General features: G+C 44.6%; 1 protein-coding gene across 4 annotated transcripts in view; it reads left to right on the top strand.

Annotated features, from left to right (window-relative positions):
• The window catches only part of ANKS1A (ankyrin repeat and sterile alpha motif domain containing 1A), a 168167-nt gene that overhangs the window by 79829 nt on the left and 61982 nt on the right, over positions 1–26356 (top strand). For 3 of the 4 annotated variants that reach the window (XM_025271296.3, XM_025271291.3, XM_025271285.3), the window contains 7 exons: positions 1265–1561; positions 2414–2489; positions 2766–2867; positions 2972–3073; positions 4434–4630; positions 8133–8225; positions 13032–13152. In XM_025271296.3, the coding sequence (XP_025127081.1) occupies positions 1265–1561; positions 2414–2489; positions 2766–2867; positions 2972–3073; positions 4434–4630; positions 8133–8225; positions 13032–13152 (988 nt within the window). The other variant, XM_025271302.3, reaches the window with a different exon arrangement.

The raw sequence follows: 26356 nt of genomic DNA, 5'->3' as shown, positions 1-26356 counted from the left end.
GGATCTTTCTGATACACTTGGAGTAGCTGGAAAAAATGATGCAGTCAAATGCCAGATCAAAAGCAGATGGATTTGCATGCATGTTTGGGTAACTCCTAGTTTATTACTTTGAATATATTAATAGATTTAAAGCTTTTGTGGAAACATTTAATTTTTACCTTTTGACCACTGAAAGGTGCATAATATTGATCTGAAGGACACACACCCCTGGAAGCTTTGTTTCCCCCAAATGGCAGAAGTCTCCTGGATAAATTCAGGAATCGCAAAATCCTGTGAGAGAATTATCATTTTCGTTCATGCCTCTAAAAAAGGAGAGGTCATGGAAATTTCTCTTTGTCTACTCTAGTTATACATTGTCAATAGTAGTAAAAGAAAGAGCAATGATTAACATTTTGCTTCTGGTGATTGATAAAGCACAAACTTGTCCTGTTTTATCTCAGGTTCTGCCTTTAGTCTGAAACAAAATTGGCATGTGGCTGTGAATTTGAATTAATGGCAGTGTTCCAATCTTGAATATTTTGCACCTCTCACACAAAATATTCGAGTGTCTGATTGTATCTTTCTTACCTAAGAAATCCTTCCCTGCACAGCTGCAGATCCTGCATGCAGTGGTTGGGGCAGAATTCCAGAGCAGGCTCAGGGCAGCCTTTGGGTCCTACATTTCTCTGAGACTGCGCTCAGGCACCTCCAACCCTTGGCAGTGGCTGTTGGCTGATATGTTGAAAGTGATTTGGGTGCTCTGCTCTGCTACTTTCATTGTTGGCCGATTGATTTGCATGTAAGAAGCTACGCAGATGACAAGCTCATTCCAAAAAGCTTGTGTGCGAGGCAATGGATGGTCAGTAGATCCAAAATCAGAACCACGGGGTTGGCGCAATAGAAATTGTAAAACCAGTCGAAATTTAAAATGAGTCAATGGCAGTGATATCACGGGCGTTCATCTGTGCCAGGGCTGCTCCCCACGGCATGCCGTGTTCCCAAGGTGGCTCTCTGTGCTGTCTGGAAACATGTTCACATGGCATAGAGGAGACTGCCAAGGCTAAGGAGCCGCTGCTCCCCTCTGGCGGTAACTGAGGCTGATCAGAGCAGTTGGCCTTGCTGGCAGCAGAGTCTGTCTGGATTCTGACATAGTTCTACTAGTCCCCGAGTATTGCTGCTATTTTTCTCATTTAAATTTCAATGGTTTTACATGTGATTATCCCAGTGTGTGCCCACCTGCCTGCCGGTCACCTTTCTGATGGTCATCCGCCTGTTAACTCTTTAGAACAATGACAACGAGACGGCCCTGCACTGCGCAGCGCAGTACGGCCACACTGAGGTGGTGAAGGTCCTCTTAGAGGAGCTGACTGACCCCACCATGCGCAACAACAAGTTCGAGACGCCTCTGGACCTGGCCGCACTCTACGGGAGGCTGGAGGTGGTGAAGATGCTCCTCAACGCCCACCCTAACCTCCTGAGCTGCAACACTAAGAAGCACACCCCTCTGCACCTGGCAGCGAGGAATGGCCACAAAGCCGTGGTACAGGTCCTCCTGGACGCCGGCATGGATAGCAGCTACCAGGTAGCAGGGCGGGTGGCCCTCCCAGGCCCGGGGACCTAGTCCTGTTGGAGAAGGCACGAGCTCCGTGCTGCTGGGCTGTGTTCCTGTTTAGCACGGTTCACATCACCTTGTCAGATGCTTCCAGCTGCTGACTCATTGTAACACGAAACTTTAGAGACAAACTCCTCCAGTGAGTCTATTATTTTTCGTTTCTTTTCAGGGGTAATGCTACTGCTAAGTCACTTCAGTCGTGTCTGACTCTGTGCGACCCCATAGACGGCAGCCCACCAGGCTCCCCCGTCCCTAATACATGGCGTTATACCCTGAAAAGATGTGCTTACGGACGCCCTCTTGAAATTAGAAAGCTTTCATTATCTTCCTCTACCTGTGCTCCCGCTGCCACCATTCGCACCTCCACAGTCCCAGCATCTTGGTGTTGCCGGCAGGACACAGCCTTCCCCTTTGCTGGTAGCTTTCTCCCTCAGGACGGCCATTCCTTAGGCTTGGCAGCCACCAGAACACAGTGGAAGTTACGGCGCTTCCACCCCCTTGTCCTTTTCTTCTCATCATTCGTTCCTCCCAGGAAGGTGGGGTTTTGGGGAGTGTCACCTGTGGGTGGCTCCGAGGGTGACTGTGCAGTTATTGGTGTGTGGCCTCCTGGTGGCGCATCAAACACCCTCTACCAAGTGTGGGCCACGATTGTGGTTTTGGAATCCAGACCCGAAAAGTGGGAAAGATAATGACAGAGAACTTCGTGTGGTTTATTTTGTTTTCCGTCCCTTCTCGTCTGTGTCCCGTTTGTCATGTGAAGCCACGCCAAACCTGAGTCACTGTCTGATGACATCCTGCTCTGCGCTCTTGTTTGCTTTCCAGACGGAGAAGGGCAGTGCTTTGCATGAGGCTGCTTTGTTTGGCAAGACCGATGTGGTGCAAATCCTGCTGGCTGCAGGTGAGAGGTCGGCAGCGCTCTTGTCTGCACAGCATGCCAGGGTGGGGATCGCTCCCCTCTAGGATCTCCAGAGGGGGATTTTTGCCGGCTGCCTTTGAACCCAATATGTATATCTCCACTGGTTGATTGCAAATGTATGAATTGTTCTTGAATAGCTGGATAAAATGGCTTTGGATGAAAATGTTGGTTGTGCCTCTTGGGAGCATTAGGTGTCCTGGAGTTTGACCCTCGCTTGAAAATCCTCACTCCCCGGGTCCACCTGGTGTGCCTTTCTAGGAATTGATGTCAACATAAAGGACAACCGGGGACTGACCGCACTGGACACCGTCCGGGAGCTGCCATCTCAGAAGAGCCAGCAGATAGCGGCACTCATCGAAGGTATGGATCCATCTCCCTGCCTGGCCGGCCAGAGGACCAGCTGGGTGAAGCAAGACATTGGTATTTGGAACAGCTTTTTTTTTTCTTTTTGTTTTTCCATGTAGATCACATGACTGGAAAAAGAAGTGCAAAAGAGGTAGACAAAACCCTTACACCCCAGCCACCTCTCATCTCCAACCTGGACTCTATATCCCAGAAGTCTCAGGGTGAGTCAGCCCTTCTCTGCCTACAGGGGGGTCTCAGCTTGAAAAAGGTTGAATATTGAATGTTCTTTAGCAGAATGGAAAAACTTTGATCTTTGATTTAAATTATAATTTGGAGGATTGGGAGTACTTAATAAGTTCATATTCAAATTCATTTTTTCCCAGCTACTGTATGAAGCTTTCTTGGGCAAAGCTTAGGCCATAACTGTGGATGTCTTCTTTTATACTTTATTCTCTACTTTTAGAGTTGGCTCCGTGAGAGCTGTCCTGGGATGTGTGACGGATAGGATGATCTCAGGATGAACTCAAATCTCAGTGAAACATTTTTTTTCCCCCAACATACACTGTAGTGCCTTGAATATAGCTGGCCCACAGTAAATATTTAATGAGTGTCATCTGGTTGGTAGCTATATATATGGCAGGTTTTAGTAATGTATCATTTGTCCAACAAATGCCGTCTGGGTGCTAGCGTGGGCAGTCCAGCGTCTCAGTCATTAGCTAGGATCCACCTCTTCAGGTTGATTGAGCAGCCCTTTTGGATCCTAGGTCCGATGGATGAGAAAGACAGAATATGGGCTGACACCTCCCCCAGATGCAGATCACAGCCACATACTAAAAAAGGAAAGAGATTTTTCAGAGGACTGCAGAGATACAAGGGTTCAGGGCTTCCCAGCCTGTCTTTACTGTGGAGTCCCTGTTCCCCTCCCCAGTCACATTTCTTTTCTTGACCTCATAATCTGCTGGTAATGGGATTAGTAGTTCACTAAGCTCTTAGCTTTCAAGGATTTTACAGTTACAGTTTTGACTCTGCAAGTGACCCAGAGATCCCCAGTCTATAACCAGATCCCTGGTTACTTTGCAGACAGAGTCACACATTTGGATCCCAGGCACCCTGAGGTTTGTAGTTACCTAGCAAGTGAGTCTCAACAGCCACACAGCATCCCCATCTCAGAGAGGCTTCACCATCCTCTGTTTTGCTTGAGCATATGGAGGTTCTTGTTAAGAACTTAAAAGAATTACTGAAGTGTTTTCAGTTGTACTTTGCTATATTTTCTGGTTTACGTTCATGCTGTCATGATATTGAGGTATTTCGGAATTTATAACAATCTTGGGAGATGTCCTTCATTGATGTCAAATGTTCCATCTTGAACTAGAGAAAATTTTGTTCAGTTCTCAGAGTATATAGTGCAGATGAAACTCTGTATTTAGTCTTGTCCACGGAGAGAGCTGTGATTTATTTTCCTGCTCTGGGTTAACGCTGGTCAAGTTCAGGTGACCGGAGGGGCTTTGGCTTGTTGCCATGGTGGGAAGTCCGAGACTGTGTCCTCCTCTCACCGATTCTTGCCTTCCCATCCCTCTTTAGGTGACCTGGAGAAAGCAGTGACTGAACTGATCATCGATTTTAACACCAGCACAGAAGAGGAGGGTCCCTATGAGGCGCTGTACAATGCTGTCTCCTGCCAGTCCCTGGACAGCACGGCCAGTGGACGCTCGTCCGACCGGGACTCTGTGAGCAGGGAGGCTGAGGCGGCCGGAGGGAAAGCTGCTGGAGTGAGGCCTGTATGTGGCTGGGGTTCCGTTGTCACCTCTGCTCTGCTGGGGAACGGGGGAGGGGAAGTGTGGCCCCCAGTGCCAGCTGCGTCTCGGAGGCCTAGGCTGCCTCCACCTGCTCTCCTGGGGGCTCCCCCTCTGCCTTTCTCCCTCTTGCTTAGTGTGGTCTAACTATGCAGGTCATGTTGAGGTATAATTTTAGTTTCTCAGTTTCAGTATAACCTGTTGGCATCTTTCTGTTACTCGGTTGTCTTTAGAGCAAATTGAAGCATTTTATTTGGGTTAGGCTCAGCACTGCTTCTGTGTTTGGTGTCTTTGCTATGTATTGTTGGTTTCTTTCCAGAGAGCAGGTCCATTGATGGAAGAGCTCACTAAATAACTTCCTGTCTGCCCTGAGTACGTGTTGATCTTCCATTTGCCCTTGAAAAGTTACTCCCTGGATTTGGACAGAGTCTGTGTTCAGCAGGGTTGTAGCAAGGCTTAAGCAGATGCGGATATGTTAGCATATACCTTCCCATTTTTCCCATAGTCATAACCGTTCAGGCTTTGAAATGGTGGAAGGAGGATAACTCTGAATTTTTCCCTCAAAAGGTCAACCTTCCCATCTGACTGGTTCTTTCTATAGTACTTGCTTCTTCTAGCCTTGAACACTGTTCTCCAGACTCCTTACCCCCACTGTCTCCTCTGGGGCTTTGCTGTGAGTCTAGCCCCGAGTCAGTGGTCCCGTGGCCCTTCCTCCCTGCTCTGGCAGCACTGCAGTTTGAGGCTTTGAGCACTGTGCTCCTCATAAACAGGTGCTGCTCTAACGGGATTCCAGTGATAGTCCCACCTTGGGGCATATTTTCAGGTGTATATTACATCTTCCTGTTGGAGAGGCTGGCCCTTCCCTTTGGTGGGAATCTGGCTTATGACCATTTTGATGATCCTTTGGCTGCCTGGTGATCCTCGGACTTTTCATTAGTGCTCTGGGCATGGCCAGATGGTTTTGGTGTTCTCTTTTGTTAGACTTCTGGCCCTGCCCTGTCCCAGCATTTCCACATGGATTTTGGAAAGGCCTGCTGACCTTGTGGCAGCACCCCCAGAGTGGGTGTTATCAGGGAGTGTGATGAACTCCTTGTCGGTGGTGAAAGCAAGCTTGTGTGCCAGGCACCACTTACAAAGCGCTTCTGCAGACAGAGCTAGTTTGTTTTTGTCTGTTTTCTCACTTCTTTCACTGTTAGGTACAAATAGGCCAATCCAACCTGTGGAGGAAGACACTGCCGTCTGCGGCGCTTACCAGTGATGCCCATTAGAGGGAGCTGGAGGCTTTGCAAGAAGAACACAGGGTTGCTGAAGTCAGCTTTGAATGACCAAGTTCCTGTGGGCTTAGCCACTGACTTACATGGGCTCTTTGTTCATCCCACTCTAGGAATCTAGCCTCCTGTGGTCCTGCTAAGTAGAAACTGATGCATCTTGGGATGCCTCTTTGCCAGTTTTACTTGAGGATGTTGTGGCTGTGCCGCCTTCCTGGCCCTTGATAATTAACTGTGACCAAGGGACTGTTCCCTATCTTGTAAACACAGCGAATAGTTATGTACGAGTCAGCTTTGTAGCCCCTCGGCCAAAGTTTTCATGGTAGAAAAGAGAGACTCATGCTTTTCTTTCCTTCCAGGGTCCCTGGTGATCACCACTTCCATAGAAACCTTTCATACTGTTCTTTCTAGGCATCTCTCATCTTGAAAGGGCATCTAGGCTGAGTCATTTTTATTATGCTTCATTCTGGTTTTCCTCAGTTATTGTGTCCTTTGGTTGGATAACTAGTGAGATTATGGGCCTGCTCCATTTGCCGTTCGCCTCCTTATAAGGTGTCACTGGGACCATGTTTGTCCCTGTGCTTCTGGAGCAAGGAGGGTGGGGAAAGTGGACTTAGTGGAAAATTCATCCTAAATAGCTTTACTTGGCTTGACCACATTGGAGTTGTTGCACCCATCTGGTGGCAGTGACTATGGGAATGACCAGATTATCAAGATACAATACCAGCCAGTAAAGTGTGTTTAACAGAGGGATCACAGATGTCGAGTGCTAACTAACGCGGCGGCAATACCAGCCAGTAAAGTGTGTTTAACAGAGGGATCACAGATGTCGAGTGCTAACTAACGCGGCGGCTCCTAAAATGGGAGAAGTGTCTTTCCTTACAGGTTTCTTGGAGGCTGTCACTTAATTCAACATTCACCTCCACCCAGATATTTAGAAATACTCTTGTTCTAGCAACACAGTGAGCTAACCTACAAGCCAAGGAAGGGGCCTGCAGGCCAACTCCCTTCCCTGTAGGAACATGAGCTCTCAAGCATGAATAGGACTTTGGGATATGAAGACGCTGAGAGTCCAGCAGGGACAATGGCAGAACTCTCTTCGACTTTGTTTCAGCAAAGATCGTTCTGTGTGTTCCTGAAACTGTCTACTGTGATCTTGATAATCCTTTCTTCAGTGAGTTTCTTGCTTAAGGGTAGAGAGTGGTGAACTGAGGCCCACAAACAGCTGCCTGTTTTTGTGAATAAAGTTGTATTTGGAACATAACCACACCCACTCATTTACATATCCTCTATGGCTGCTTAGATGTCCCCCCTGGCAGAGCTGACCGAAAAGCCTAAAATATTTACTGTGTAGCCCTTTAAGAAAAAGCTGGCCAACCCCTGTGAGGGCAGATAACTGACAACTCTTCCTTTTTTGAAATGGGCTGATGAAATAGGACTTTCATATGCTAATGGTACATAATAGTGCTCACTGAAGACAGTGACCAAGGATAAGAGGCCAGTTCTGAGCTCTGCTAATAACTAAGAATAGCATCAAGTTTGGTGGCTCAGATGGTGAAGAATCTGCCTATAATGCAGGAGACCTGGGTTTGAACCTGGAGTAGGAAGATCTGCTGGAGAAAGGAATGGCGACCCTCTCCAGTGTTCTTGCCTGGAGAATTCCATGGACAGAGGAGCCTGGTGGGCTGCCGTCCATGTGGCTGCAGAGAGTCAGACACAACCGAACGGCTAGCACTTTCACTTTGAGCAGGAATTGATGTTTTTGTCCTAGATTGCTCTCCTCATTATTTCCTTAATAACTCTGGTTTGTTAGAGCTCTTACAAGTTGGTTTTTTTTGATTTACTGTTTCCTCTTCTCCGGTAGATTGAAAGTGGAGCCACCGGTTTTCCTACACTGGACTTTGTGTATTGCTATCATGAAGGACATTTTCTGATGAGGCAGTTGTGTTTTTAGTGCTGATATTTCTCAGCGTGGCCAAGGATATGACAGACGTGTTTGTAATCTCTGCTATAAAGATCAAAAAACAAAGCAACGGTATTTGAATTGGGTGTGTGTATAGAGTTCTCCATCTATTCAGATACTAAACCTTGAGTTTAGTCTGTCAGGGGAATTCTGTACATTATTCTTTTTTATTCCCAAAGGCAAAGATAAGAGTAAACCAAAAAAGTTAGGTTCTCGAAAGAAGAGATAGTAAAATACTTATTTTTCTTTTCTACAGAGGGAACGTCCTCCGCCTCCAGCAAAACCACCACCTGACGAAGAGGAAGAAGACCACATAGATAAGAAGTATTTTCCCTTGACAGCTTCTGAGGTAGAGAGTTGAGGATTTATTCCCATCACTGAAATATGATTTTTTGCTAAGTGCATCCTGTGTGTGCTTAAAGAAGACTTTGCTATCTCATTTTCTTTTCACCTCTTTGGATTAGTAAATTTCTGTTGTGTGTATCAGTAATCCAGAACAAGACCTTTGAAACTCACCCAAAAGTACTAAGCAAGGAATTTTACCAGGGCTGTCTAGCAGGCAGGCCATTTATTGATCTACCCTGCCACATGGAAAGCCAAACATCCACATTTTCTCCTGGCTCCATTTTGGCTTTTGTAACTGTGTTGTCTTTTCATACAAAGTGTAGCATACCCCCCCCCCCCCCCCGCCCAATCACTGTTCTCTACACTGGATCAGATTAGCAACCTTTTTAAAAAAAAAATTATTTATTTATGACTGCACTGGGTGTTCATTGCTGTGCCCGGGCCTTCTGCAGTTGCAGCAGGGACTGCTCTCTAGTTGCAGTGGGCATGCTTCTCTTTGTAGCGATTCTCTTGTTTCAGAGCATGGGCTCTAGGTGCCTGGGCTTCAGTAGTAGTGGCTCATGGCTCTAGAGCACAGGCGTAGTTGCCCTGTGGCATGTGGGATCGTCCCAGACCAGGGATTGAACCCATGTCCCATGCATTGGCAGGCAGATTCTTTACCACTGAGCCACCAAGGAAGGCCCAGATTAGCAAGCTTTGCTTCTGACCCAAAGATCTTGTTTCCATTTCTGCATTTTCCCTTTTCATTTCCCATGAAGAATCTTGCACCAGGGCAAACATGGAAAATGTCATGAAAATTCAACTAGAGGAGAAATAGGAGTCAGGGAACAGGTAGGGGACATCAAAGGAGGCTATTTGAAAAGAATAGTTCACTTTTTAAACCAAGAAATGTTGTCATGGGCAAATAGTTCAATCTTCTAACTTAGGTATATGAAGAAAATCATATTTTCCTTAATCTTGCATCTTCCTAATGCTCCTTTAACACTTCCCACCATTCAGAGAATACATTTATTGTTTATTCAAAATATTTTATAATTTCAATAGTCTTTTGTAGCTCATTCAGTGCCCTATTATTCTTTAACTTAAAAATCAGCTAACACACATTAATCAATTAAATCTCATTACTTAGTCGCCAGAAGTCAGAGTTAACTTTTTTTTTTTTTTACTGCTGTGGACCATCCAGTGAGACAGGTTCTTTTATTTAATATAAACAGCTGCAGCCATAAGGATGACTTCAGTTTAACAATGTGTATAAATACAAGGAAATCCTTTTAAGAATGTAGAAGTCAGTGTTGAAGGTAGGGGCTGATTTACATGCTAGGTACAAATTCTGTCCTTATTTTTTTCTATCCCTTAATTACAAAATACTTATTATTATGTCTTGATTAAGGTGTCTCTAGAATTACAGGCTCTAGGATAATAATACATTGCCAGCAGATACACGTGCATGTAGTAAATCCCTACATGTTTTTATGTAGAGATTCATTTTATTACTCCCTTTTTACAAGGAGAAGCCTAGCAATAACAGAGCATCTTCAGTCAGGGCTGGGTCTCTGTAAATGCCTCATGCCGCCTCTTTAACAAGGACTTGGAGTAAAATTGCTGAAGTCCAGGGGTAAGGGGAAGACTCGTACAGAAATACTGGATGACCAGCACTTTCTCTTCTCCCAGGACTCTCTAGGGCATACAGTTTGGCAGTAATACTGTATCAAGAAGTAGTAGGAGGAGAAATCTCCCTACAACTCTTCTGGATTGGAGACTGTCTGAGATACATATTCCAATAGCCTGGAATTCTGGATCAGTTGGACCACCATAGTCAACATTTGGAAGACCCTGAGAACCCTGGCTTTGCTTCCGAAGCAATGATTATACGTACATGAATACAGAGATGATGTGGTCTGGGTCATTATCCTTTTAATGATCCAGACAGATTCTGTTCACTGTAGTTTGAGTGGATAGATCTTCTCCAAAAGTGGACTTAAAAAAAAAAAAGTTTGGACTCTAGCCTTCACCATCTTCATTTCTTATACACTCAAAGCTTTAATACCCCAAACCTCATATCGTAGGAGGTGCGCACACTCTGCCCTGGTGTTTGTTTCCCATTCCTGAGGCATCAGATCATCCACAGAAGCCTTTAAGAGAAACTGAGTGTGCCTGGGTCCAGGAAAGCTGATCAGCGCAACGGCCAGATCATGAAACTGCCTTAAAAAAAATCAAACATACACACACATATATTCAGCTATTCAGATGTTTTCACCATACCAAATGGGCTGCCAACTGCATCGGACTCACGAGTGTTTTCTCTCTGCTTAGATGTGCTGAATGTTCTTGGGAAGCTGCAGCTGTTGTGATATCTCTTCCCAGAAAGCTGTCCACACCCGGGTGGGCCATCCCATGGTCACAGTTAGGTGGCAACTGGTAGTTGCTTTTCTCTGCAGCTAAAATGTCACTCTCCATAGAGCAGAGAATACATTTTTGTTTTTTGTGGGGTTTTTTTGGTTGTTGTTTTTGATTTATTGCAAGCCCTGGAAGAAAGGGGAAAAAAAGATAAGGAGTAATTTAGTAAAAAGCAGAATCCTTTCTGTTGAAAATCAGTTACTGCCTTATTCTCTGTGACACAAGGCTTCTTGAGTGGGAACTGGGAAGACTTGCAGAAAAGCAGTTTATTGCTTTTTCATGAGGTTTTAATCCATAGCTGGCAGAGGCCAGGACCAAGAGGAAAAGATCACCCTATAATTGTGTGGGTCTGAGCAGGGGACCCTCATTAGACATCTGAAGTGGGGAGAGGGTTCCGAGTTGAGTGGAGAAACCATACTTCCCAGAAAAAAATAGAGGCCAACTCAGTCTAGAGTCTGGAGGAGGGGTGAATTTTTTGGCCCTGCTTCTGCTGGAAGCTTTCTGTGTAACCTTGAGCAAGTCCTGGGACGTCTCTAGGAACTGGGTTTTGTCATTCACTGAAGGAATGAGCTGGGACCAGGTGCTCCTAGCTGTGGCTGTAATGGGTCGGGCCCCTCCAGCGCTGTCATCGCTGGTTCTCTGCTTCCGGTTGTCGTGCACAGGAGCTAGGCAGGGAGTGAATGCAGGTCCAGTGGCCTGATTTTCCAGATGGAAGTCATCAGCCCTGTCCTGCTTGGGAAGAAAGGATATTATAGGCTGGGCACCCAGGCTGTCAAATACCTCGCAGAGAAGACTGCCTGGGGCTATGTGAGAGCTCTGACTGCGTGTAGAACACTCACAGAATCAGATTTCCAGGGCTCTGCCTAAGTGATGGCCCTGGGTGTGTAAAGTTGCAGAACACACATTCCTGTCTGTGAAGCCTGTGGTGTTAAGTTGATGCTGTCTGAACTGCTTCATGGCCCCTCTTTGTTCCCTTAATTGTGTTCCTATGACGAGGCAAAAGGAATAAAGTAATACAGGCAAATGGCTCCTTGTGATGAAATAGTTTTTAGCTGTCAGGTGGCCCTCAGTAAGTGGAGGTGCCTGCTGCGCTCAGCAGAATTTTGGAGAGACTGTCACTGTCTTTGGAGTGGCAGACTTGTTAGCAGACAGGAGCTACAGTCTCTCGTTGGAGCTGAGGCTGCTAGAATCTGTTATCTCATTAGGCTGTAACGCTGTGAGCTATGCCTCCAAGAAGCCAAATCCTGATGAATCACAAACCTGATTTGTTTCCAGTGAGCCGTGGGACATGTCAATAAAAGAGCAGGTTTCTAGGTGCACCAGAACGCCTGACGTGTAGGGTCCCCTTGTTTGTGAGATGGACTCGTGAATCCCTCTCACCCTGTCTTTCGTAATATATCCCTTGTTCCAGCCAAACTCCTCAATCAGAGATTTTGTGCTTTGGTTTGCTTTCGTAATAGCCAGTATTATATTTAATTTGCCTGTGAAACACATTGGATTCTTAGCACCGATGAGCCAGAATTATCCTCTATAGCAAGTATCTCCATCCTCTCTCAGTGTGACTGTAGCATGAACCGTTGTGTTTCTGGCTTGTGTTGAGACACTTGGCTCCTCCGGTACCGTGACTGACTGTGGCTACAGGCCTCCAGCTGACTCAAGCCGGTTGGCAGATGTCGGGGCCAGCTCCGGCCAGTCATTTCATCAGAGACACTTGGCTGCCTGGATTAGGGGTTTCTCAGGAGACAGAGCTGCTTTTTCTCCACTGAAATTCGTCCTTGCCTCTCTTCAGAACAGAGATTGGTAGAATTGATTTAAGATTGTGTTCTCCTAAGTGTGGTAGGAAGCCAGCTTTGGGAAAATCCTCATCTGTAACCCTGGGGCCTATGAAGAAGGGCTCACAGAAATAGAGGATTTGCAGAAAGCTTTGTTCCTAGTAAGTGTATGTCAGTCAGGGTTAGTTAGACATCATTCTGATCCCCTCTTGAGAAGAGGGGAGGGATTCCAGCCTTTGGGGTACTGTGTGAATGTATGAAATATTAGAAAAGAAACATGGAGAGAGAAGGTCTTATGATGCCTGGTGACTAAAAACCACTCGGGAGGTGTTAGCCACAGAAAAGAGATCACACAGAGAGGGGCGAGGCAGGGGAGGGGAGGATCTTGGATTTTATTTATGGCATTTTGAAGGCTGAAATGAGGGAAGGAAAGGGAAGTGTTTTAATCAAAGGCCATTGAGATTTGAGGCCCAGATGTGTAGCCAGGAGAGTGGTTGTAATTCCCTGTGACACTTATTTACCTTCTCTTCCCCTCCTCTCTTCCTCTCTGAAGAAAAAGGAGCTGATAATCTCAAATTTGTTTGACATAACCTGTCTGGGTGTTAGCCTCCTGCCTGAGAAGTACGTGCTTTCTCTCTCAGGTCTTGGCCATGAGACCCTGGGTTCAGGGGAGCCCAGCCAAGGAGGAGGATGAACACCCTTATGAGCTGCTGCTGACAGCAGAGACGAAGAAGCTGGTGTCTGTGGACGGGAAGACAAAAGGTAGAGCCCCCACCCCCTCCTGGCAGAAACAGCTCCAGAAGGGCTGAAGGAGACGATGGTGTTCCTTGGGCTGGGCGAGTTGGGTTTCAGGGCATTCTGGGTGGTGGGTGTGTTATGGCCTTTCGTTTTCAATACCCCGGGCTGGAGTGGACCTGTCACCTGTGAGCATGTGAAACAAGGAAAAGGTCAGGTCAGACTAGGTGAGTGCCGAGGGAGGGGAGGCTGGCAGTCTTGTGGCCGAGGTTGATTTGGGGTCTCAAATCACAAATCCTCAAGTTCCTGAGGTGGAAAAACAAGCCCAACAAGTCATTCCCCTTGGGTTCAGGCTGCCGGCACAGACTCCGCTTTGAGGCCTGACCTCGGAGCGAGCCACTCCTGGGGAGGGGCCCGTGATTGGCTGCCACCCGGTAACTGGAGTGCTCAGTTGCCTTGGCCTACTTTCATCGCCTCTGCGAAATCCAGCTTCCTCTGTGAGGGGTGAGGGCTGCAGGACTGAGAAGCGGCCAGGCGGTGCACTTGCGGTCCCCACCAGGGTGAGTGGGCCCCACTGGAGCGTTTGTGACGGCCTCTGTCTCCTAAGGAAGGACAAGAAGGGTGGTGCGATTCCCACTGCTGTGAAGGAGCCCCCACAGCCTCTCGCAGCTCCCTGTAGCCCGCCGGCCTGGGGCCCTTCGCAGGCGGTTAGCGCCTCCTTCCACATTCTGACAGCCCGGGGCGCAGGTAAGAGCGGGGGATGCAGTGCGTCTTTGACAGTACCCTCTATGAGGGCTGTCAGGGTAGCGGTGGCTAAGAGAACGTGTGTGGATGTGTCTGATACTGCAGACCTTATTTTTAACAGTCCTGTGTAAAAGGTTTCTCCTTAAGTGCGTAAGTTTGTAGTTATTTTCATAGTAGTTTTGATTTGTTTTTATGGTTTCCATTTGGAGCTTTTTTTTTAAAAAAAAAAGTTATTCAGAAACAGTAAAATTCAGCCTTTTTGTAGAGAGTTTTGTGAGTTTTGGCAAATACAGTTGTTTGCCTGCTGCCACCACAATTAAGATAAAGCATGGTTTCCTCACCAGAAGGTTCTTCTGCATTCCTTTGTTGTCAGTCCTGCCCCTCCCTTACAGTCTCGGCTCCAATGTCTGTTCCTATGATTTTTGCCTTTTCCAGAACATTGTATAAATGGAGTCTTGTAGTACATACCTACAAAAGGTTCCCAGACCCAGTTCCTGTGTGTGTGTAGGTGTGCGTGTGTAGGTGTGTAGGCTTCCCCACACCAAGAAGCAATTCTCTGATGTCATTGGGGTCTCTGAGACTCCAACCTAAGAGGCTCAGTCCCATGAGACCACCCTCCACTTCAGATGCCGCTCATAAGCCCAGGTCTGTGCATCTGACCAACCGGCTACACGTTGGAGGCTCCAGTGACCCACTCCAGCTCAGGATGCCAGTTCCAAGTCCAGGTTGTTACCTGGACTTCTGACTGACTGGCTATAAATCAAAGATTAAATGCTGCATGCCTCACAGAACTGAGGGAAACCCACATACTCACCAGATTACCAATTTATCATAAAAGGATATTAAAGGATACAAAGCAACAGCAACATGAAGGGATACATAGGGCAAGGTCCCGGTGAACAGAGCTTCTGTCCTCGAGCTTGGGGCCTGGCCTACTGGCATGCAGAAGTGTTCTGGTTTCCCTAGCATGGAAGCTGTTGGAAAAAGTGGGAACGACTGAAAAGCTGTCTTTTTTGGTTTTAATGGAGGCTTCATTGCCCAGTCATGATTAACTGAATCATCCTCCAATGGCATTGATTGAACCTCAGACCCCTTCTCCCTTCCTCAGGAAATCAGGGGATGGGACCAAACATTCAACACTCTAATCACATGACTGGTTCCCCTGGCAACCATCCCCCACCCTGGGGTAGGATCCAGAAGTCACCTTCATTAATATCTTAATCAGAAAATTTCTTTTGTTTTGGGAGTTATGAGCCAGGAACTATGAATAAAGGCCAAATATAGCTGAGAAATATATTTTTGTCATCTGAATGACCAAGTATATATTTCCTATAAATCACAATATTCCAGTACCTTTTTGAGTCTGGCCCTTTCACTTACCATAATTCATTGGGACTCAACCTTGTTCCATGTATTAGTAATCTGTTCCTTTTCATTTCTGAATAGTATTCCATTGAATGGATGTACCACAATTTATCCATTCTCTAGTTGAGGGCCATTTGGGCCATTTTCAGTTTTTGGCAGTTGCAAATAAAGTTACTGTAAACATTTGCATACAGGCACTTCTGTGAACATACTTTTCATTTCTCTGAGGTAAACACTAGGAATGAAACTGCTGGGTGCTTTATAAATATATGCTTAGGTTTATAAGGAAATGCCAAACCATTTTCCAGAATGGTTCTACCATTTTACGTCCCATCACAGTTACAATTGCTATGTATGTTCTCTGGCATTTAATATTGTCAGTTTTTTTAAATTTTAGCCATTCAAATACATATGTAGTGATATTTCACTCTGGTTTTAATTTACATTTCCCTAATGACTAATGGTATTGAACATCTATTAATCAGATTCTTTGGCATCCTTGTATCTAATGAATGGTCTGTTTGGATCTTCTGCTCATTAAAAAAAAGTTAGATTGTTTCTTATTATTGAGTTGTAAGGATTTTTTAATATATTTTGGATTTAAGGTCTTTATCAGATATCTTATTTTCTCCCAGTCTGTAATTTGTCTTTTTATCCCCTTAACAGTGTCTTTTGAAGAACAAAAGTTTCTTGATTTTGATAAAATTCCGTTTACCCTTTTTTTTTTAATGGATAAGGTCAGTAATGTTTTTTCCCTGTATTTTCTTCTAGAAATGTTACAGCTTTTGTATACATTTAGACCTAGGATTTATTTTTTTTCTTCACATTTTTTGACTGAAGTATAGTTGATTTACAATGTTGTGTCAATCTTTGCTGTAAGCAGTGTGACTCAGTTATACATATATATGCATTCTTTTTTAATGTAAGACTACTATGATTTATCACAGGATGTTGAGTATAGTTCCCTGAGGTGTGCATTAGGACCTTGTTGCTTATCCATTCTAAATGTAATAGTTTGTAATAGTTTGCATGCATCTAAGCAGAGACATTACTTTGCCAACAAAGGTCCGTCTAGTCAAGGCTATGGTTTTTCCAGTGGTCATGTATGGATGTGAGAGTTGGACTGTGAAGAAAGCTGAGCGCCGAAGAATCGATGCTTTTGAACTGTGGTGTTGGAGAAGACTCTTGAGAGTCCCTTGGACTGCAAGGAGATCCAACCAGTCCATTCTAAAGGAGATCAGTCCTGGGTGTTCATTGGAAGGACTGATGCTAAAGCTGAAACTCCAGTACTTTGGCCACCTCATACAAAGAGTTGACACATTGGAAAAAACTCTGATGCTGGGAGGGATTGGGGGCAGGAGGAGAAGGGGACGACAGAGGAGGAGATGGCTGGATGACATCACCGACTCGATGGACGTGAGTCTGAGTGAACTCCGGGAGTTGGTGATGGACAGGGAGGCCTGGCGTGCTGCGATTCATGGGGTCACGAAGAGTCAGACACAACTGAGCGACTGAACCGAACTGAACCCCAAACTCCCAGTTGATCCCTTGCCTCCCCTGCTCCCTCTTGGCAACTACAAGTCTGTTCTGTATGTCCATGAGTCTCTTTCTGTTTCATAGGTTCGTTTGTGCCATATTTTAGATTCCATGTGTAAGTAATGTGGGCTTCCCTTGATGGCTCAGTGATAGAATCCTCCTGCCAGTGCAGAGACTCAGGTTCAATCCCGGGTCAGGAAGATTCCCTAGAGAAGGAAATGGCAACCCACTCCAGGATTCTTGTCTAGAAAGTCCCATGGACAGGGGAGATTGGCAGGCTATAGCCCGTGGGGTCACAAAAGAGTTGGACATGACTTAGTGACTAAACAACAACCACCTAAGTGATGTATAGTATTTGTCTTTCTCTTTCTGACTTATTTCACTTAGTATGAGCATCTTTAGTTGTACCCATGTTGCTGCAGATATTATTTTCTTCTTTTTTATGGCTGACTAGTATTCCATTGTATATACGTACCACATCTTCTTTATCCATTCATCTGACAATGGACATTTAGGTTATTTCCATGTCTTGGCTATTGTGAATAGTGCTGCAGAGTGGGTGGAGCTCTAATACCTGCTCTAGGCGTTTAGTAATAAATCATACTGAAATTTAACCCTTAAAGAGTTTAATGCTCTGTTTGAAAAGGGTGTTTTTTTTTTTTAATTTTTCAAATTTATTTTTTAAGTTTTTGGCTGCAAGGCATGTAGAATCTTAGTTCCCTGATCAGGGATTAAACCGGAACCCTCTGCATTGGAAACAGAAAATCTTAACCACTGGGGACCATCAGAAAAGTCCCTTGAAAGGAGTTCTTAGTGAGGAAAGAATCTTTAGCATCATGGAGGAATGAGATTCTAATTTTTTCTTTCAAAGATCTGCTCTGGAACCACTATAAGGTCAGCTGACTCAGCCTTTGAAAGGAAGGAAAGGGGAAAGTCAGATGAACTTCGTAAATGGGGCCAAGTGACCTTGATAGGAAATTTCTGCCCTCAGGTTAAGAAATCTCTAGGTCCAGGGGAGAGCTGCCCAGGAGGACTTCTGACCTCACGTCTCATGATCCTTTGCTTTGGTTTCTTCCAGCTCTGCAGTATTGGGCTAACTGTTGAGAGTGGGTGGTGCTGGACGCAGATTTAATTGAACCACAGCATGAGAAGTGTGCCTGCCTCTAGGCAAGCTGCTTAGATCACTCAAAGGGCTTTCAGACAAAGGAGTGGCGACATTAAGTATGAAAATAGGCTCTGCCAGTTTCTCAGTAGCCTGGAAGAAACGCCTGCTAGGATTGGTCAGAGTGAGGCAAGTCAGCAGATGATGTCGTGCGTTAGTACATATTAAATTTTGCCTGCTTTTCCATTTATGTCATTATCTTAGGCAGCTTTTATGAATTAATTCATCAGTTTTCAAAAAGGCCGTGTTAATGAGACTACCAGAGCTTTCAGCTCCTCCTCTATAATACTAGAAACTACAATGTGAGGGGTGGGGTAGGAGTTATTTTTAATTACATTTTAAAATTACATTCATTTTAGCTCACTGAAAGGAAAAATTTCAAACAATACAAAAGTGAATACAAATAAAATGCTCAGATTTTTCTCACCTCTCTGCTACTCAGTTACCAGAGATGACCATAGTTTGAAAGTATGTTATTTTTTACTTTGGGCCATGTGCTATCTTTATATAAAAGTGATCATATGAAATTGTTTTGTTTGTTTTTAACTTAAAATAGGATCATATTTTACAAACTATTTTGTAAACTTTTTTTAAGTTGTTCATAGATCATAAATAAATTTTGTCACAGTTCTAGAAGTCTACCTTATTATTTTAAAATTGTTGTTAAACAGCCCATAACTCATTTTAAAAAATGTTTTGTTTTATTTAGAACTTCATCATATGTATATATTTGGCTGTACCGAGTCTTAGTTGCAACATGGGACTAATTGCAGTGTGTGGGATCCAGTTCGCCAACCAGGAACTCAGCCTGGGCCCCCCATGTTAGGAGCACAGAGGCCCAGACACTGGACCACCAGAGAAGTCCTTCCATAACTCATTTTTCTATTCACTAACTGATGGATGTTTAAGTTGTCTTCAGTATGACTTCTCTGTTATAAATTATGCTGCTGTGAACATTCCATACAGACATTCTTACACTTATAAGAGTGTTTCTCTAAAAGACATTGACAGAAGGTAGAATTAGCAGGTCAGAATGTAGATGCATGTCTAGATCTGTTGGTGGAGCCACTGGGCCCCACTTAACGGGGAATGAGTGTGTTCTTTGCCCTATACCTTTACCAACACAGAATATTATCACTTTTTAATGTTTTTCCCCATAGTAAGCAAAGAAAGTGACTTTTGAATTTGGCATTTCCCTGATCCAGTGAAACTGAGCATCTTATCTTATTGATTAGTATTATATATTTAGTCTATGAGTTGCCTGTCTTTTTTCTTTTCTATCATTTTCCAACTTAGAAATTAATGGTAGTAGAAATATTTTGTTTAAGCACTGATAATATTTGGCCAAAGTGGTGCTCAGCATAAAGTTTTTCTTCTTAAATTCATTTTTTAAAAACAAGAAAGACTAAAACTTAAGCAGGAGAAAGTTTCAGAGAGCAATTAATAAAGATAAAGACAGATACAACAGGTCACCTACTTTATGGTATGCATTTACACTTCAGTTAAACACAGAAAGAAAAAAAGAAAGCAGAAATGAAAATTTAAAAACAAAGCAAAAAGCAATAGGTTTGATAACTAGAATGAAAACTTGTCTGTTTTTTAAAATATCTCAACATTTCTGATCAAGAAAAGGGGAACACAGCATTTAGGAATAATAAAAGAAATATATGTAACCACAAATTCAGAGATTTTAAAAATTAATAAAAAGAGAATTAATAAGAATAAATTTTATTTGGCTAGAGTTGCTCCCGTCCTCTTGGAAAGAGTTGTCTGGGTGAGTTACTGAATTAATCACGATGACTAGTTGAGGAGGGGATCATACTGGCATTTGGTGCCCAGTGACCAGGAATGCTAAGCATGCAGGACAGACCTTCACAGTGAAGACATCCAGAAATGCCAGTAGTGTCTGTGGAAAAGACAAAAACCGACTGGAGAAAACTTTAATAGATCCATGAAGTGGAAAGCCCACCCTCCCTTCCCCAGTAAAGGCACTAGACTCAGATGGTTTTATGACAGTGTTATCCAACTAGATATTCCTCTGTTATTTCAGTTGTTTCAAATGTAGAAAAAGCCTTCTGAAATCTTTATACTGGACTGGAATAGCAGAACAATGCTTGCTGTTTCGTGTAGCACAGTCACTTATTTCTCTCAAGGGTTTAGCTCTTTGCCCCCTGAACATTGGGGGTATGCTCCTGCTCAGAGAAACGGTGGACAAGTTTGTTAGCAAATGGGAAGGTAGCCAGGACCTCTGAAAGTCACTGTTCTCTGTGGCGCTTTTCTGCAGCATCCACTAATAGTGTTTCGGGCCAGGTCAAGGGGTTGCTTAGCTTAGGACAGTGATGCACGATTATCAGAAGACAGCGCTACATGGGGAGTCCTTGGCACATGCTACACCTCTGAGGTCTTAAGAAGCAATTAAGTCATCACTCCTGAGAGCTGTGCATTTTGGTCTGTGTGAAGTTCGTGAAGACCTTAATCTTTTTGAAGGGGAGGAAAAATGTTATTTTAGCTTCTCTCTCTACTCCCACATCCAAAGTGCTGCCAGTTTCCGAGCCTTTGGGGAATTCCATAGTGTGAAGTCTGGCTTTTCCTTTCGGCAGCTTGGGATCGAGTTTTGTCAGGTCTGCTTTCATTGCACACCTTTTAGCAGAAGGCCCACTTGTAGTTTAGTGAGACTGTGGGGAGAAGATTTAAGTAAGCACCTGTATTCAGTCAGCCATCTTAACATGGAAGTCCAGGCCAGCTTTTCTTGGTAGATTTCAAGGAGTAAATTTGGGTGCTTTTCCCAAAGGCAAAAACTGTAAATGAGAGAGTGTAATAGTTCAGCCTCATCTTCAGAAGCTTCCTCTTCTCTCACCCCTTATATCAGAGGAGCCCTATTGTATCTTTTCAATTTGTATTTCTGAGTTGGAGCAGTTTACTTTTCTTTCCATTATGGAATAAGTTCGAGCTTTGTAAGCTATGTATCCAAGAGCTAAGCTATTTTCTTCCACCGAATGTATCAACAGCCATTTATATACATATGTATACATGAGACATATTTAAAATAATCATAAAAGGTCAAAATATGTTAAAGTGGTATAAAAGTAGTTTTAGAGTTCAAAAAGGGATAAATTATGTCAGTGTAAGAGATCAGAGATGGCTTTATGAAGGAAGTGCATTTGAGCTGAAACCCAAAATAGAGAATTCTACTTGATGAGCAGAAGAAGTGAGGAAGAAGAGGGCCTTTCCAAGCAGAGGATGTGGCATTAGCAACAGTAAGATGGTGGGAGACGATAGCATATTTGGAGACCGGTAAATAATCCTGTGTGGTTGGAACAAAGGACTGGTCGTAGAATATTGGATCTCAGATGGCGGTCTGTATTCCTCAGACAGTGGAGTGTTGTTGAAGCTTTTTGAATGAGGTGACAGGATAGAAGCCACACTTTAAGAACAGTCAGCACTCGGTGTCCTCAGAGGATTTGTTCCTGGACACCCTCCCCCTCCTCCCCCGACTCATAGCAAAATCCCTGGACGCTCAAGTCCCTTATATAAAATGGCATAGTTTTGGTATATAAGCTCCATGTAGCTTCCCAGATACTTTAAATCATCTGAATTACTTCTGATTCCTGATACAATGTAAATACTGATAAGTAGTTGCTGGCCCATAGTACATTGAAATTTTGCTTGTTGGAACTTTCTTGGATTTTTTTTTTTTTTCTTTCTGAGTATTTTAGATCTGTGACTGGTTGAATCCACCAGTGCAGAACCCATGGATATGGAGGGCTGAGTGTATGTGTAATTGTAGAATCTTAGATTGCGGTTGAGAGAGACTGGAGTTAGGAATACCTTGAAGTTGAGAGATCTCAAGGAATCTCTTAAAGGAAATTAGAGCTCAGACTAGAGGGATGATAGGAAATGACTGGAAGGAGAACATGGATAGCAGAGGTTTTAAATAGGTAGCATTAACAGGATCTTACATTCATCCAAATATGGGTGAATGAGGAGGAGAAGGCATTAAGGATGAGTCTGAGGTTTTGATCCTGGTTAATTGGGGAAGTATTGTGCAACTAACAGAAACAGGGGATTGAAGGAGGGGCACTTTTGAGGAAATAAATCCAATTCTGGATTATGTTAAGTTTGAGGGGTTTCAGTTACCAAAATATCCAGCTAGAAGTATTCCATAAACTCTTGGAAATGTGGGTCTGATGTTCAATAAAGATGTAATGATTAAAATACAGATTCATGAATCATCCACCTTGAAGTGATGGATAACGTAAGAGAAAATCAATTGCTGAGGGAAAGATTAGAGAGATTGAAGATGTCAAGAATAGAACTTAAATTTAGCAGCAGAGAGGAAAAACATGGAAAGATAGCCAGGATCATGCAGTGTCTTAGAAGCCAGGCTGAACTTCCAAAACCCCCCAAATAACTGTCTGTCTTAAATCAGATAGTCCAGAAGTAAGAAGTCTAGAGCGAGGATGGCAGTTCACGGTGTCCAAGGATCCGGTTTCCTTCTGCCATCTTACAGTTCAAGACAACTGTTGAAGTTTAAGCTATCAGCACAGGCCAGAAGGAAGAGAAGAAGAGCACTTTGAAGACAGTTCTCAGAAGTTGTACAAACCACTCTCACTGATAGCCCACGGGCCAGAGCTTGGCCACGTGGCTACACCTAGCCACCAAGACGAGAAATGTAGGCTTTATTCTAGGTGGCTGTGAGCCAGTCTAACGAAGCCCCATGACCAGGGAAGGAGGAGAGAACGGGGACGACTAGCAAACAGTGTTAATACAGTAAGAGAGCTAAAAGGATGAAGACGAGAAAAAGCACTGGGCAATGAGACGGCCTTTGGTAAATCCTAGGTGAGAAGATATACTTCTCAAGTGGGAAGAGATGAAATTATCCCCAGAGTTTGACATGATGTTGAAAATAGTTACGGAGGTTTGATCTAAATCATCTAAGTCAATTGGTGCAATTATCTTCCCAAAAGTACACCAAGGGAAGAGGTGAGGAATTGATCTTACGGTGAAATCATAGTTTTCACGAGGTGAATAAAAGCGTGACTGAGCCTGGTAGTGAGGCTTGCATTTGGATTCCTTCTCTCCCACTTCTTGGTCGGCAGCTTTGAGGAAGCCGTGTAACCTCTTTAAGCCTCAGTTTCTACGGGTAAAGTAGGGATACAGATTCTTCCCTCATGGTTGTTGTGAATATTAAAAGAGAACATGCTTAGCACAATGTCTGGCACAGAGGAGCCAGTACCTAACGCTTGGTAGCTGTTGGAAGACAGCTGAGTTAAATTGGTAGAGGACTCAGTCAGTTGTTTCTTGAGTATTCAGCAGGGCTCAACATTCCAGCAACTGGAGAAGAGAAAGCAAATGGTTGTGAATAACCAGTATTGGAACTGGCAGAAGATCAAGGGAAACAGAGATGGCAAGTGTTCTATTAAATCAGGCCTGGTTAAATATCATGGCCGAGTGGAAGCTGATCCAGGCAGAGCTGGTGATGCTGAACAGGGAAGTGTGAGGGGCCAGAGGTCCCACAACAGCCCGTGAACACTTAGGGAAGAGTTTAGGGAAACAGGGAGGTGTCAGGTAATCAGGACCAAGCCTAGTAGAACGGTCCTGAGTCTCATAGCCGAGCTGTGCCCGTGGGCGCTGTCTTGGGAGGACGTGGCTCCTGACCTGAGTGCTCTCCACCGTGCTGTCACATACAGCTCTGCACTAAACTTGCAAGACGGCTAGACCTGCCCTGGCATTTGAATTTTATTCTGCCTGGTTCACAGGGCCACTTAGAAGAAACCAGTCTTCTCTGTTGAGCCAGGGGAAAGGAAACCAGACTCGGCGCCGTGTTAGCATGAAGAACAGTTTGGAAACCGTTGTAAATGAAAAATGCTAATGATGGCAGCTTGCATTAACTGAAGGCTTCTTACGGGCCAGCCGTGCGCTGGGTTCATTTACACTGATTAGGTCATTGCATATCTCCAGACAAATCTTCCGAATAGAGGCTATTTTTATCCCTGTTTAATAGATGAGGAAGAAAAAGTTAGGTGTTAGAGCTGGCCCTTAAGCCCTAACGTGGCCATATCCAAAGCCTGTTTAACTATGAGGTTAAATCATTTCCCCTGAAGCCCTGCTACTATTCATGTTTTAATGTCACAGAGCTGGAAGGGAACTTAGGTCATCTAATCACAGATTCAAACCATACTAAATCTCAAAGCCTTGGAGAATGCATCCCAGCCATTAATTTTTGAGAGAGACCCAGAGAGGGAAAGTCACGGGGCTGCAGCTCCAGCTTGGGCCTCCTGAATCCCAGTCCAGCTCTTGTTCTGTTTCTCGGGTTGTCATGGAACAGTGTGGACTCTGTCTATTTGTCTTGTCAGATCATGGTCTCCAGCAAGTGTCTGGATAACCTACTCAGTACCTTCTTTCTGAGGGAAGCACAGTGACCCTCCAAAAGCATCGCCGTACTTGGGAGTTCCCTGGACACACACAGTTTCTGGCACTCACCACTGTGACTAAGCGTTTGGAAGGTTCTAATCCTAAGGGCACAAAGAAAGTAGAACAGCCCAGGAAACTGGAGTACCCCAGCCTTCTCCTCTGAGCCTGAGGATTGTTTTAACGTAGCAAGTCCTCTCACACTCTGCATTTTTCAGCCCTCATTGAAACTGGCAGGGGTGACTGGAAAGGTGTAAATGTTAAAATGTTATTGTTCAAAAACCCTTGAGAATCCCCATGGATCATCATAGTAATTAAAATGCAGCAGAGAAGACCCCTTGCTTCAGCAGCTCACAGGGCAAAAGGAAAGTGCACACCCAGAATGAATAAAAATGGAAAGTTGAAGGGACTTGGAATTAGCATGCTGGTGTGTCCTGCTGGTCAGTGGAGCAGCGGGCCTCGGTGTATGGGGAGAGTGAGGACACAGCCCTCCCCGCGTCCTGTTCCCCCCCGTTCCTCTCCTGGAAGGGCAGGTGGGAGGAGTGCCATGGGCAGTGGAGGACGAGTGTTTGAGGAGCTATGGAGCTCCCAGGGCGGGAGCACAGTGATTATCAGTCGAAGGAAGGCCTTGGGCCGAGGGTTCTCTTCTGGAGTCCATGAGCCCTGGGCACAAGGGTCCTGTCTCTGCTTTTTCTAATGTATTTCCACTTTTTCTGAGGCCTGTCAAGGCCTTTCTTCTCCTTCAGTGTCCAACTCAAAATCTACCTCCTCTGAGAAGCCTCTTGTTTCAAAGTTATCACATGCTCATTGCTACTCACTGTACTGTGCATTTGGTTTATACTTTTCTTTAATCTTTGCTTTGAATTCTAGTTATTTCTTTATATGCTGGTCTCTTCCAATAGCTGGTAGGCTGCTGGAGCAGAGGCCGTGTCTTCGTCTTTGTATCTTCGGGTGCTCCCTGAAGATGGATATTTCGCACACGAGTATTGATGGAAGGAGGGCTCACAGTGATGGTGCTGGGCCCTATTTCTCACTGGGCTCAGTTTCTCACTTCAGCCTTCTCACTGTCTTACCTTTGGTCACTTCCTCCTGTGTCGAGACTTATAAGGATGATGTTCGTTCTTGGCATGTGCAGTGTTGTTGACAATCCTTGTGACAACCTGTGAGGAACAGAGAAGTAGTAGAAGATCTGTGAACAAAATATGAATAAGAACAGGTGTTAACACCTGTTTGGAGCTGGCATGTGCCAGGCATGGTCTAAATGCTTCGCATATAAAATTCCCATAACAATCCTATAAAATAAATACTGTTAAGATCCCAGAATTATAGATGAGATTGCCAGGCACAAAGAAGTTCAGTAATTTGCTTAAGAGCTGGCTTTGGTGTTGGGGCTTGGGGGAGATCTGGCTTTTGATCGGTGTATTATATTGTTAACACCTTGTCCCTAAGAGACCTAATATTATCCTGACTTTACTGAAGGAAAGGACCATTGAGTAGGTCTTTTCCCACTTATTGATTTGCCAGGAAATCTAGCTTAGTCTTGGATATAGTATTTTATGAGAAAGAGTGCCAGCTTGTTGAGATCCTCAGGTTCTTAGATCTTGACCAGCTTTTCAAATGCCAAGGTGTCTTTTCTTGGAAATTGCTGGGTGAGTCATGTCAAATAAGAATCCCTTCCCATGATTTCCTCTACTCTGGTGGACTGTGGTTTCTCTACTGGGATTATAACCCTCAGAAATTCTTACTCTTTGCATATTTCCTCCTGCCATAAGGTTCCATTCCTTTTTCCACCCACTTCCCTCCTCCAGCATCTGTCTGTTAGGGAGCTCTTGGCATGTGTCTCTCTTTCTGCATTGATAGCCGACATGAGTGCATGGCTGTTGGACAGGGCCTTCATTGTTGGCGATGCCAGCAGCAGTCAGAACGTGCTCTGTGGCCTGGGTTCCAAGGTCCACCCAGGCAGTGTGAGCCTGGCTGGCTCCCAGTTCTGGACTGGTGTTTTTCTTTTGTTGT

This window comes from Bubalus bubalis, chromosome 2 (genome assembly GCF_019923935.1).
Source record: "Bubalus bubalis isolate 160015118507 breed Murrah chromosome 2, NDDB_SH_1, whole genome shotgun sequence".
NCBI lineage: Eukaryota > Metazoa > Chordata > Mammalia > Artiodactyla > Bovidae > Bubalus > Bubalus bubalis.
This window is presented reverse-complemented; position numbering and strand designations above follow the sequence as displayed.